Source organism: Haliotis asinina, chromosome 6 (assembly GCF_037392515.1).
Source record: "Haliotis asinina isolate JCU_RB_2024 chromosome 6, JCU_Hal_asi_v2, whole genome shotgun sequence".
Taxonomy (NCBI): Eukaryota; Metazoa; Mollusca; class Gastropoda; order Lepetellida; family Haliotidae; genus Haliotis; species Haliotis asinina.
The window spans coordinates 12,503,687-12,518,215 of NC_090285.1; the positions used below are offsets into that span (position 1 = coordinate 12,503,687).

Sequence of the window (14,529 nt, forward strand, 5' to 3'; positions counted from 1 at the left end):
TATATGTGTTAAAAATCCATTTGGGTTAAAAAATTCAGCTGTTTCAAATTGTCAAACTTAGTTTGAAATTTGAGTAGAAGTTTGTTTCAAGAAATTGGGGCCTGTAAACAAACCACTGAATCAGTTTGAACAGAAAATCCAATATCACCATATTATACTGGCATGTACTGATATACTGAGAATAAAAACTTAAGTGAAACCAAGCAGATAGGAAATCTTTCAGAAAATCACAACTGTCATACTTTGGTTTAGTACTTTTCATTTTTGAAAAAAAAAAAATTTTTGAAATTATCTTTTACTTTATGCAGGATGTGTAGGCTTTGGAAAACAGGCCTTTTCTTTTCCTCAAACAAGTTACCTCCTTTTGGAAAGAGAAAATAATGATTGACAGTTGCGTGGTGACGATTGTCATTTTTGACATGCAAAACCTGAGTTTAATAGTGTTGTGTAAGCAGGATGGGAATACTTATTTTGCTTTAAAAAGAAGTATCATCATATCTTTTTCAATATTTCATTTATTTTTAACTTACCTTACCATAGGTCTTATGCATATTACCTCAAGCTTCGCTAGTAGAGATCAGACAGACGTTGATTCGCCATTCCCTGAATGGCTACCTCGTATAATCTACGGATGTAGTCACGGAAGTGACGTGATCTCCCTACTCGCGGGAAAGCGAGCCATCCCAAAATTCACTTTTACTTCTAGCGTTCGTCTGATCAGACGTGTTTGTTTCGCTCGGAGTTTTCTATTGTGTTGAATAAAGTTGTCGTTCAACAGGTAGGTATGTCTTGTTTCCCTAGGTGTGTGGTTAGTTAAATTGAATTTAACTTCACTTACCTTGCTACCTCGTGTTGTAAATGTTTCTTTTTTTTCTCACTTCCATGTGGGTTTTCCTGCGTCGTTTGTGAGGTGTCATGGCGGCCTTGGAGGTTCTTTATTCCGTCAGGAATACTTCCTCCATCTGTTCTGCTATTTTGTATGGTATTTCCTCCCGATTTTTGCCGTTTTTCATGTGTTTTTTTGTCCCACGTGGCATGTTTCACAGGTAGCCATGTTGGTTGCTAGCCGTCGCTGTCGCGAGCTTACAGGCGTACCCACTTTAGGTTGGGGGTGCGCTTTTGCTGCATTTTTTATGTAGGGGTGTTTTTCGTTTCTACCTCTAGCGTTATTGTTTTATTTCACGCTTCGGGTATGTTTTTATCTGTTGCAGTTAACTGTGTATGACTCGGCAGTTTTGTACTGTCTGCAAGGGGCAGAAGTCAGCCAAGGATCCCCACCCCTGGTGTCCGGATTGTGCATCGCAGACCTGTTCCCTTGACAGCCGCTGTCAGCATTGTACTAGTCTTTCAGTGGCGGATTTCAAGACCTTTTTAGCTGTCCGTAGAAAGAGGTTTACTCAGCGGAAGAGGAGAATGTCTTCCCCAGCTTCTTCTTTAGGTTCTTTACAGGACGACCCGGAGCTGCCTACCTTTACAGCACCAACGCCGACGTCTGGTTTGGAGCGCTCATCTACGACGCCGGTTCGATCGTCTCCGGAGCCACTTCGCTCGGACGCCTTTGTTGACTTATCCCGTCCGGACGCCTTAGCGCACCCAGAAGTTCAGAGGCTATTACGGTCTCTCCTGACGCCCAGCACTTCTACTAGAGAGCCAGCGCCGACCTCAGCTACTGTGCCAGCGCCCATGTCAGCGCCTGCCTTGATTCCCGAACTAATTTCAACGTCAACGCCTACGCCTATGCCAGCACCGACACCTTCGTCAGCGCCTATGCCCACGTCAGCGTCTACAGCCTTGATGGGGACACCTTCACTGGTTCCAATACCAGCACCTATACCTACGCCAGCGCTTGTTCAGACGCCGGCTCCTGTGCCTCCGCCAGCGCCTTACCGGATCCCCAGGATTTCTCACACGCTATCTAGAGAAGAGGTGCTACAACGTCAGCTAGACGAGGAGCGCGCTCGGCGCTTAGAAGCTGAGCGCTCGAGACGCAGATCATGGTGCAGATCATGGTCCAGATCTCCGAGGAATCGGCGCTCCCGTTCTCCTCACCATAGTCGGCGCCGGCGCTCGCGCTCATGCTCACGCTCTCCTAGACGACGGCGCTTCCGTTCGCGATCCAGATCTCCTCGGCGCTCTTCCAGAACCCGGCGTTCACGTTCACCAGAGGCCTCGCGAGTTTCACTGAAGGATTCTTCTACTCGGACGCCTTCTACCTCTTCCACCCAGCGGCGGGAATCGACTTCAGTCTCTTGGGAAGATTTGGAGGAGCAACACTTCTGCCCTGACTATGAAGAAGAGGCAGGTGTAGGCGAGGATGATGGCACCTATCTACCACTATCGGCAGTGTTTGAGTGGATTGCTGACAGGCTACCTGACTGTCCTTCACCGTCAGTCGATCCTAATAATCCGGCGTCCATCCGTTTGTCCCCGGAACTACTCATTCCACCTCATCCTATGGTGGCGGATGCAGTGTCTCTCCTGGACGAGGATTTTGCCAAGCTGTCTCTGAATCCTACGATCAAGGCGTCTAAGTCAAGGAAGTCTGATTACAAGATCCACAGCCTAGACTTCACAGATAATGGTGCAGCCCAGGACGACTCACTCAAGCGCTTGTCAAGTTCTTCACTCTCAGCTTATAAAGTGCAGGACTCCAAATTAGCAGCTATTGACACGGAACTCAAGCGTATGCTTAAACCCATTTCGGCGTTAGCCTCAGCTACTTCAGCGGCTGCAGCAGACCTATCAGAAGACAACGCCTCCAGGGTGGATCATCTCACGACGATCTTCCAGTGGCAGGGCAAAGTTCTTCATGACTTACTCGGTCACTTACGTGCAGCGTGGGCTATGACAACTTAGGTTCGCCGCTCCGGCTTCCTGGATACATGTAATTGGCAGGAGGAATTTAAGCGCCAATTACTTCGGGCTCCCTTCACTTCCAAGTTTCTGTTCGCCGACAAGATTCCAGATATTTACAAGTCGCACGCGGAATTAACGAACACTGAAGTCGCGCTGTCTACCTTTGAGGCGCTTGGTTCTGCCTTTCGTGGCAGAGCCAGAGGAAGTGGAAAGAAGCGCTATATTCCCAGGAGGGAATCCATCCACTCCTCCTTTGGGAGGGGACGGGGCCGCACCAAGGATAATGACACTCAGCGGAAGCCCCAGGAGCGCAGCCGGGACACCCCCTCGACGCCAGGGCGAGGCAGAGGCAAGCGCCCCTACTCTGGTCGCTGAAGCCGTGGATGTCTCCGACTGGGACCTCCCACCCCCAGTCGTACCTGTCCATCCGACTCCAGTAGGTGGGAGACTAGGGATCTTCTGGCCCAACTGGTCATTCCTAGAGGATCCGTTTGTAAGCAAGATTCTGAAGTCCGGCTACAAACTACCATTGGTCGAGACTCCACCGCTGACATCTACTCCCCAGTCGCGGATATATCCTCAACACCAACTAGCTCTCCTAGAGTCCAATATCGACATTCTGTTATCCAAGAGAGCCATAGAGACAGTGCTGGAACCCCACCGCTCCCCGGGGTTCTACTCACCCATCTTCCTGGTGCCAAAGAAAGATTCCGACAAGATGCGCATGATTCACAACATGGCGGTCTTCAACAGACAGTATCTGGCCGACCCTCCTCATTTCCGAATGACGTCCCTAGAGCAGATTCGAGCCAAATTGTCTCCCGGGGCTTGGCTAGCCAGTCTGGACCTACAGGACGCTTACCTACATGTTCCCATACATCCGCGTCACAGGAAGTACCTGAGGTTCGTCTTCAACGGAATACATTACCAGTGGAGGGTGCTTCCGTTTGGCATTTCTACGGCCCCGTGGCTTTTCACACGCATCACGCTTCCCCGTTACCAGGTTTCTTCATCTAAGGGGAGTGGACTTCGATCCATACATAGACGACTGCCTTCTCAACCACGGCAGTCCTCTACTGCTACGCAAACAGTTGGACTTCTCCACCCGCCTGCTGCATCAACTGGGTTGGATGGTCAACACCAACAAGTCACATCTGGAACCAACTCAAGAACTGACCTTCATCGGGGGATTATTTTTAACAAAAGACAATCTTGTCAGGGTCCCTCCAGATCGATGGCTAAAGATTCTGGCGTTTGCGGATCTCTCTCGGTCTCTCTCAACCCATGACCCTCAGAGAGTGGCAGTCTCTGTTGGGTCTTTTGACATCGGCGCAGGATCTTACTCTCAGAGGGCGCCTTATGCTACGGCCCTTACAGAGGTTTCTGTCACCATTCATCCAGATGAACGACCTCAAGTCACGGGTTCTTCTACCTCCACATCTACATCAGTATCTCCGGTGGTGGATGGTAGAATCGAATGTCTGCGTCGGCGTCTGTTTGGAAGACTCCAGTCACGACCACGAGTTGTTCGTGGATGCGTCTCTACTAGGGTGGGGCGCCCATCTGGCGGGCCGAACGACCTCAGGGCTGTGGTCCGACGCCGAAAGGTTGTGGCACATCAACAACCTGGAATTGCAAGCCGTCATTCTAGCAGTTCGCCGCTGGCTACCGATTTTGTCCAACACCAAGCTCCTGGTGGCGTCGGACAACTCCACAGTCGTCTGGGTTATCCGGAATCAGGGCACGACCAGGTCCAAGCAACTTCTAGACCAGATGTTCATGTTAGCAGATCTGCTAGACAGCAACGGGATCACAATCAGGGTTCGACACATACCCGGCTGCAAGAACATTCTGGCAGACGCGTTGTCACGCCCAGGCAGACCTTCACCGACGGAATGGATGCTTCATCCAGACGTGTTTCGTCAGATTTGCCTTCGCCACGGGAGACCCCTGGTGGACCTCTTCACCACCAGCTTCAACCATCAGCTACCAACTTACGTGTCTCCCGTACCGGATCCACAGGCTTGGGCAGTCGACGCTCTATCTCTGTCGTGGGAGGGTCTAGACGCGTACGCTTTTCCACCACCCGTTCTTCTCCCAGAAGTGATTGGCAAGATCAAGCAGACACAGAACCTGAGACTGCTTTTGGTCGCGCCCTGGTGGCCAGCCAGACCGTGGTTCCCCGATCTGCGACGCCTCGTCAGCGGAGATCCGGTTCAGCTTCCAGATTGGCCACACCTCCTTCGTCATCCGCACAGCCAACAACTCCATCCAGATCCGCTGAGATTCCATCTGCACGGCTGGACCATTTACAGAAGGCATTAAGGGCGAAAGGCTATTCCTTGCATGTGGCGAATGCCATAACCCGAGCTCATCGGACATCCACCAGATCCCTCTATGATGACAAGTGGCGCTCATTTGAAAGCTTTTGTGCTCAGAGATCACAGGATCCCATGACAGCTTCCCCACAGTTCGTGGCGAATTTTTTGATGTTTCTACGTAATTCCAAGCATCTCAAAGGGAGTATGTTGGGTACCTACTTGTCAGCGTTGAACTCCGTCTTGGCGGTCAAGACGGATCGTCAGATTTCTAAAGTTCCAGAACTGGTTGCCCTGCTGAAGGCGTTCAAGTTGGAGGACCAGAAGGTCAAGTTCCGCCCTCCAGCTTGGGATCTGAATGTTGTTTTGCAACACTTGAGAGGCTCCCCATATGAGCCCCTAGAGGATGCTTCCTTCGAGCTGTTGTCCAGGAAGACGGTCTTCTTACTTGCCCTAGCTACGGCAGCTAGAGTTAGTGAGATTCATGCCCTGGATGTCACTCAAGTGCGTTTTGAACAAGCTAGGCATGGTCGAGTCCACTTGGGATTGCTGTGGGACTTCATTGCCAAGAATCAGCTTCCCGGGCAACCAGATAGACGGTTCTCCATCCCGCCTTTATCGACCATCCTCGGACGACATGATACGGAGGAGGAGTTCCTGTGTCCAGTCAGGGCCCTTAGATATTACATCCAGAGGTCTGCCTTGAAGAGACATTCCCGAAAGAGACTGTTTATCCCTTTTTCTTCATCGTGCAAGGGGGAAGTTAATAGAAACACTATTGCTCTGTGGCTTCGTGCGACTATCCTGGCGGCGTACGATGCCAAGAAACTCCCCCATCCGACGGCGAACAACCCCCATGAAATTAGAGCCCTGGCGTCCACTATGGCCCTCCACAGGAACTGTACGGTGCCACAGATTATGGAGGGTTGTTTTTGGAAGTCGTCCACCGTTTTTGCCTCACACTACCTGAGGGACTTGGCTGTCGAGGACATGGAGGGGCTTCAGTCTTTTGGCCCGTTGGTGGTTGCACAGCAACTCACCCAGCCTTCCGCCCATTAGGTAATTGTGTTGTTCTTACCTTTGGTCTTAAGATTAACCTCACCCTCTGGGTGCGTCGGTTTCTCTTTGGAGTTCCCTTGGGTTATCCTTTGTCCTGTTTCCAGGTTTGCCCTGTGACATTGGCATTGGTCTCCCGGGTCTCCTGTGCATGTGCTTGGTCTGCTGAAGATGTGAAGGTCCTCCGGAGTCCACACCACCGTCCTCTCTGTCGAAGCCATATGCATAAGACCTATGGTAAGGTAAGTTAAAAATTTATTAAAATCTAAATATTTTAGATATTTAAATACTTACCTTACCATAGGGCGGTGACTCCCTCCCAACGCTGGATGCTCCTCCCCACTTTGGACTCATCGGACCTTTCTTTCCTGCTGCCAGTAAAAGTGAATTTTGGGATGGCTCGCTTTCCCGCGAGTAGGGAGATCACGTCACTTCCGTGACTACATCCGTAGATTATACGAGGTAGCCATTCAGGGAATGGCGAATCAACGTCTGTCTGATCTCTACTAGCGAAGCTTGAGGTAATATGCATAAGACCTATGGTAAGGTAAGTATTTAAATATCTAAAATATTTAGATTTTAATAAAATTGTAAATACAAATGATTATGATATCGCTACGTCAGTTGCCTGATGAACCTTCTCTAAGTGTGGATTGGTCATCCCAATTATATCAGTCTAACATTTCCACAGCTTTACATCTAGTAATAATAACAATAGTCAATTTATCATCGCGTATTACTCCATGCACAATGCATGCTCGAAGCGCCCAAACAATCTGAATATTATTACCCTGATTAACCCAAGCTGCCTGTTAGGCCAAAAAGGTTAGTGGTTACATGACTTATTCCATCGGGTACCCATTTTCTGCTGGGTGAATATTGAACAAACTCACTTACCTGTGGTGACACCATATGTGTTATGTGCTTTGTTGTGGGGCAGGACTGAAGTCTTAGAAACTCTCAGAAGTCAAGCTGCCAAACACGGTCACCCATCCAAGGACTGTCCGAGCTCAATGGTGCTTAACTTCAATTGATTCGTGATCTGAGGTTTGTGCACAGGACCACACGCCACCACATCTTTGGTTTGAAACAGGTTGACGCTTAACTTTTTTTATTCTGTGTATATTTGAACGCCATCTCCCATCTCTTGCAGACTCAAGTGTGTCTTCAGAAGCACCTTCAGGTAGCCCTGATGATCTCACAGGTATTTTACGCAACCTACAGGGACAAAACCTCACAATAGATGGCATTGATAGGGAACGACTACGTAGAAGTCACATAACGTCCGCCGACTTGCTGAAATCGTCACGAGGACAGCTAAGCAAACTTAGGAAACTCCAGTCACTGCAGAGGACATTGAAGGTGTCTGTCTTAGATCTGTTCCTGCTTTTTTGCTCCAGGCAGCAGCGGAACGCCTCACTCAACATGATGCTCCTTATATACAACTAGTTCTCACTGCTTCATTGTTAACCGTATATGGAGAAGTAGTTGTACACGCTATGTAGTGCAGGACCTGGCTCACATTTGTAACTGCTTTGTGATATATTTTGTTTATTTATTTGATGTCTGATTTTAAGTTGAAGGTGTGGTATTGATGGGTATTTTATATGTCTGAATTAGTTTTGAGGTGATATGGATTTAAATCTTCTAGTTTTGTGTTTTTCGTTTGTTTAGAAGATTGAACAAGCCTTTTTTTTCGGACACACTTGTCAGCAATAACTGAAAAATAATGTTATGTTTGAAAATCAGGGTGTATTTTGGTGTATTTCTTTCTTTCATGTTTCAGTTAAACGCAATAATTTATAACTAAGTGTCCTAATATCTTATTATCACTAGTGACATATGGTCAACTCTTGTTAAAGCCATACTTATATGTTATAAATTTCTTAATGAACATAAATTATTGGCCTAGAAAAATCCCTGAAAGTTCAGTTTCATATCTTCTTTTCATATCTATAGTCTTTGTATACGGCTTTTTTCCCAGTGATTCTGATAATTTGTGTAGCATCATATACCAGTTGTCTGTCAAATGTTTAATGAGGAAACCTTTGTGTTTTTTCATGGCCATGAAATTCCAGGTACCAGCTTAGTTTTAGGTAGGTGAGTGAACGATTATCGTTAAACGTCGCTTTTAGAAATATTCGAACGATATCACGGCGGGGGACACCAGAAATAGACTCACACATGTAGGGAATCAAACCCAAGACTTATGTGTGACAAGCAAACGCTTTAACCTCTAAGCTACCCCTCTGACCCTGTAAGTAGATAAGCATCATCTCCACCAATCAGAATGAAGTTTTTTAAATTGGCTGCAAAATTCCTTAAGAAGAGAGGGGCATTCACTTAATGAAGGAGCATGAATTAGCTCTGAAACGTCATGTAAAGAATAAAAAGAAGTTGTTATCCATAAAACGTGTCGTGTATTCACATTCTGTAAAATGGATATTATCAACAAGATAAAACAGAATGTGTCTGTCAAGCTTCAAAATGAACCTTTGGGTAATGGCTTCAAAATACTTGTCATTGTACAGCTGGGACATAGTATGCAAAGTTTTCTGTGAAGAACACATCTGGGAGAATGAACGGTTGGGTAATGGCTCCAAAATGCTTATCGTTATATAACTTCGATGTTACAGGAATGAGAATTTTCCACAGACTAAAGCAGATCTGATCCCAGTGGGGTCATTCTTCTGAATCCTCTAAACCTGTGACCCCCAAGTACCTCGGCAAACTTTCCTCTTTTTATACTCGTACCCATTCTTACCCCTGATATTATAGGTCAGATGATACCAAATGTGTCTGCCAAGAGCACACAGACTTAAGCTATGAAGCTATGTATTGTGGCTCCAAGATGCTAGTCACATTCAACTTGCTGAATATCTGAACTGACGACACATTCGCGACACAATCGATGCATGTTGAACCTGCAAATTGGACGTTTTGACAATCACTCATATGATATGAATTGTGTTGAATTCGGGTTATGGATTCAACAAGCCAACCCTAGTGTGTTCGCCATTACATGGATCTACAATCAGTAGTCCATTAGTGTTCATTATAACCATTCTTAACTTGCGTCTTTAAATACACTGACGAAAACAAAGCCAAGGTTAATGGGTTAGTTGTGTTGTCATTCTATAATAGGACTCTATGTAATGGACTAGAATAAAGGGAAATGTCCAACAAGGAGGTCATGTGTGAGAGTGTTCCGGTGCTCTGGTGCAGGGTTCTGGTCTTGTACACGCTACCCTCACTTTTGCCAGCTAACCCCCTTCCTACCGGAACAACAAAACTCATTTTCGTCTCGCTCTGTGATGTTACTGATTTCTAATGTCATATAGAGGAACTTTCTAAATTGAAAAACACTTCTTTTTCAACATCATCGTCATCATCATCATACACACACAATGGACTTATTGTCAGAATTATTAAATTCATCACATACTCACTTTTAACACAAAATATTTTTCTTTTTCGTTAATGGACAATATCTTCCAAATTACCATTGTATTAGGAATCAATGAAGACTCGCGTAGTTAGTTCATATCAATGCCTCTGACTTCATGTTGAAAAACATGAAGCTTTTTTGTTGATTTTATTTACTGGTAGTGTAGAATATTTATTAAAATATGTAACATTTATATTTTTCATTTCATACTTAACCCTCATTCTTCATTTAAATACTGTCCTAACCTGCATGCTTTCTGTGTGTGTGTAGTCATGGGAAAGGTTGTGTTGCTTCATAGTGTTGTTGAATAGAAAATGTTTTTATATACATTTTTAATGAGTTTGTTCTTACCAAACTTTGGTGTATTTGAATAGTAAAGAAATCATTATCCTTTATAGAAATTTCTTCAGTTAAAATTGAATTTGAAGTAAGGAGTGACATTGTGAATTTATTGATGGTAATACTTGTGAATGATGTATTGTGAATGGTAGAATGGATAGTGTCTATCAATGTTGCACATACATGTGAGTATCTGAGTGATGTGTTTATCAGTAAATATTTGTCCTGTGAAAAGATATTCCTTAGTTTCTTTCGAGTAGTATATCATTTCTGGCATGGAAAATGGCTTCAGGATAAGAAGCATTTTGCTTTAGGCCCAGTATGTTTCATTTTCAATAGTCTCACACATTATTCATAAAGTTACATATATAATGTAGGCCTTGACTTCATGTTAACAAGATTTCCCTTGTTTACACAGCATGCCATGAGTCTCCTTTAGATGTTATACTAACACACACTTTTGGTGGTCATTCCCTCACTGTGAGTAGCTGAGCATCACTTTAAGGTGTTATTCTAACTCACACCCTTGGGGTGATTGATTTCACGCTGGTGTCTTCTTCAGGCCTTGGTTATTTAACACATATTGACCAAATGGAAGAGACATGACCGGTAACCTAGCGTAGGTGGTCATTGCCTGGTAGTCTGGGGTGGGTGTATATTGACTGGTAGTCTGGGGTAGATGGTCATTGCCTGGTAGTCTGGGGTGGGTGTATATTGACTGGTAGTCTGGGGTAGGTGGGCATTGCCTGGTAGTCTGGGGTGGGTGTATATTGACTGGTAGTCTGGGGTAGGTGGTCATTGCCTGGTAGTCTGGGGTGGGTGTATATTGACTGATAGTCTGGGGTAGATGGTCATTGCCTGGTAGTCTGGGGTGGGTGTATATTGACTGGTAGCCTGGGGTAGGTGGGCATTGCCTGGTAGTCTGGGGTGGGTGTATATTGACTGGTAGTCTGGGTAGATGGTCATTGCCTGGTAGTCTGGGGTGGGTGTATATTGACTGGTAGCCTGGGGTAGGTGGGCATTGCCTGGTAGTCTGGGGTGGGTGTATATTGACTGGTAGCCTGGGGTAGGTGGGCATTGACTGGTAACCTGGGGCAAGTGGGCATTTAGTGGTAGTCTGGGGTGGGTGTATATTAACTGATATGCTGGAGTTGGGTGGGCATTGACTGGTAGCCTGAAGTAGGGTGGACATGGAATGATGATCTTGGGTAGGTTGGACATTGACTGATAGCCTGGGGTAGATGGACATTGACTGATAGCCTGGGGTAGATGGACATTGATGGGTAGCCTTGTGTAGATGGACATTGATGGGTAGCCTTGTGTTGATGGACATTGATGTGTAGCCTTGTGTAGATGGACATTCATGGATAGCCTAGGGTAGGTGGGCATTGATTGGTAGTGTTGGTAGGTGTACATTGATGGGTAGCCTTGGTAAGTGGACAATGACTGGTAGGCTGGAGTACAGTGGGCATTGACTGGTAGGCTGGGGTAGATGGACATTGAATGGTAGCTTGGGTAGATGAGCTTTGACTGGTAACCTGGGTTTGGGTGGGCATTGACTGGTAGCCAAGGGTAAGGTTTCCATGGAATGGAAGGTTGGTTCAGGGTGGTTTAGGGTAGGTGAGTGTAGGACATTTCCCCATTACAAAGTCCATCCTCCTGGATAACTCCCATCTGATAAGAGTTTACCTTGTGTAGTGCATAGTATACATATACCCCTTGAAACAGAGCTTCAGGCCACCAAGGTTTATGGAATGAATTCCATATTAGAATTTGTGATCTGACCATATATCTTCCAGAATATTTATACATTATTGTAAATCTCATTTTATCTTGGAGACAGTTATATACTTATGTGGCCTTAATGTGGCCATCACTTCATGTGACTCTCACTTCATCTTGAGTCCCATATGGAAAACAGGAGGAAATCATTATTAAAACATTCTAGTGACCTTTCTGACCAAGATACTCCTAATGCACAGATTAGCTAATCCCATCACCCCTAACAGATTACTTATTTGAAGGCGTTTTAGAAGTTGTATAGATGAAGGAACACCAAGTTCTATGGATAGTCAACTTCTTTATTACCATGGATGCGACTTTTTGGTGTAGGTGCTAGCATCGTAAGTGATAATAACGATAATGGCATTAGTACCTGCACCAAAATGTGGCATCCATTGCAATAAAGAAGTTGACTATCCATAGAACTTGGTTTTCCCTTAATGCACAGATTAGTCAATCCCATCGCATTGTATAATTATTGTACAGTTTCATGATGAGTGGGGAATTGTCCTACTGGTAACAAAACAGGCATAGGGATTTGTCCTGTGGGAATTGTCCTGATGGGGAATTGTATTGATTCGAATATTAGTGTGGTTCAAGGAAGGGTAGACATGGAATGGTAGGGTGGTTCTGGATGGTTTAGGGTAGGGTAGTCATGGAATGGTAGCCTAGGACAAGGTTGGGTTGGGTGAAGTGGAAAAAGTTGAGTGTATTGTTGTATATTATGACAACAACCTTTGAGGAGTAATGGCTTACAAACTTGAGGTTTAATGTTGCTTACATGCTTTAGAGCAATGTGGGGAAGTTTTAGGATTAACATGGCATTCAACCTTTCAGGTTAGCAAAATTTATGAGATCCATGCATGATGTACATTAAAAGGCACATTGGAAATGTGGTTTACATGTTATTGTGATGATCTCTTTGTCAGACAGTGTGTAATATGTATAGGCAGATGTTTAGAGGCATTGACAATAGCACCTGTTTTATGTTTCAGGCTAAGCAGATGGAACTGTCAGAAATCAACCATTTCTTTGAGAAGCCTCTGACACATGAGTTAATAAGAGAGTTCAAGGAACATTACACTGGGTAGAGTGACACCACCTTTGGTGCATCCATGCACAACTTTGATTGTGTGATAGTGTTTTCATGCACAGGCTCTAGACAGTGACACCATCACTGTTGCAACATCTGTGGACAAGCAAGATCATGTTATGTGGTTGCCGGCAATGCACACATCTCAGAGTGGCTAAACGTCAGGCTCACAACTGGTATCCAGACATTTGCAGATCCTGTCATGGCTGTGGAGATGTAGTGTCTGTCAGCGCTATTTGTGCAGAGTGTTCCAGAAATAGAGCTTTGTGTGCAGGGATTTAAAATATGAGAGCTGCTGCAGAGTTGGCCTGTGTCCAGGGTCTTGGTGCAGATATGGCTGGTGTCAGAGGTCTTTGTGAAAGGATGGGTAGGTGTCCAAGGTCTTTGTGCAGGGATGACTGTGTCCTTGGTCTTTGTGCTGGGATGTCCTTTCTCTTATGTATTTGTGCAAGGATGACATGTGTCCAAGGTCTTTGTGCAAGGATGACATGTGTCCAAGGTCTTTGTGCATTGATGGTAAGTGTGGGAAGTCTTTGTGCAGGGATCGCTCACGTGCAAGGTCTTTGTGCAGGGATGGTTTGCACCTGATGTCTTTGTACAGGTTCGCCTACATCCACAGTCCTTGTGCAGTGATGGTCTGTGTGGGAGGTCTCTGTGGGAGGTCTCTGTGCAGAGATTGCTTTTGTCCAAGGTCTTTGTGCAGGGAAATCTGATCTGGCACAATGTTTGTTGCGATATCATTTGCCAATAGACGCTCACGTTATATTTGCGATCTTGTTGAGTTAAAGAGTAACAATTACAAAGAGCAATCCATTTCAAAGTTTTGTTCCTGCTACAGTCTGGGAAAAATGGAAAAATGGGGTACTGCTTAACTATTCTGCCCTGGAATCCCTAAGATGAAACTAACTTGGTCAGGCTCGATCTGATGCAGGTCTTGTTCTTCAAGCTGATTTTGTGTCATTACTTCACAAATAAGGTATATTCATTGAAGTTTCGTGATCGTTCTCTTGAAGCTTGTGTTGTTAAGTGTCACTGACAGTTATGTTCAAGATGTTTCTACTTATTTCAGCCAAATATTCTTGGTTAAATATTGTTTTCTTTGTTATATGCACAAACAGTAAAGTTGTTGTTTCATATAGTCTGTGTTGGTTTGATTATATGATCTGAGAAATACATATTGCAGCCTACAAAATCACAGTGGAATTAGCTGTGAATGGGGCAGAGTGAGCGAGTATGATTTTACGCCACTTTTAGCAATACTCCAGAATCGATTTCACACATTGCATCCATGTTGGGAATGAAACAGCCTTTTTAGTGATGAGCGAACACTTTAATGACAATGCTATCCCACAAAGCCAGCTGGGATATGTCCATGATGACAGACACTTCATGACTTTAATTTCATTGAAATAGTTTGTGTGTTGAGATCAAGTGCTTGTGCTTCTGTGCTTGTGAATTTGTATGGTCCCACAAATATTTGCAAAATATTCCTGAAATACTTTTACCTTTTCAAAGATGTTTCGAAAACAAACTTAGATTAGCCATGGTGATAAATTACCAGAAAAGAAACAACTGTCTTTTTGTTTTTGGTCAAGTCTTTACATAGAAGACAAAAATAACTCTTGTGAGATTTCATT

At 45.0% G+C, this 14,529-nt stretch overlaps 1 protein-coding gene across 2 annotated transcripts in view; it reads left to right on the plus strand.

Moving 5' to 3' along the window:
• The window catches only part of LOC137287455 (connector enhancer of kinase suppressor of ras 2-like), a 69,667-nt gene extending 55,637 nt beyond the window's left edge, over positions 1–14,030 (plus strand). The window contains exons 19-20 of one of the 2 annotated variants that reach the window (XM_067819762.1): positions 7,384–7,592; positions 12,795–14,030. In XM_067819762.1, coding sequence (XP_067675863.1) covers positions 7,384–7,592; positions 12,795–12,890 — 305 coding nt within the window. In that variant the 3' untranslated portion in view covers positions 12,891–14,030. The remainder of the gene's footprint in view (positions 1–7,383; positions 7,593–12,794) is intronic. The other variant, XM_067819763.1, reaches the window with a different exon arrangement.
• Positions 14,031–14,529: the final 499 nt, after the last annotated feature.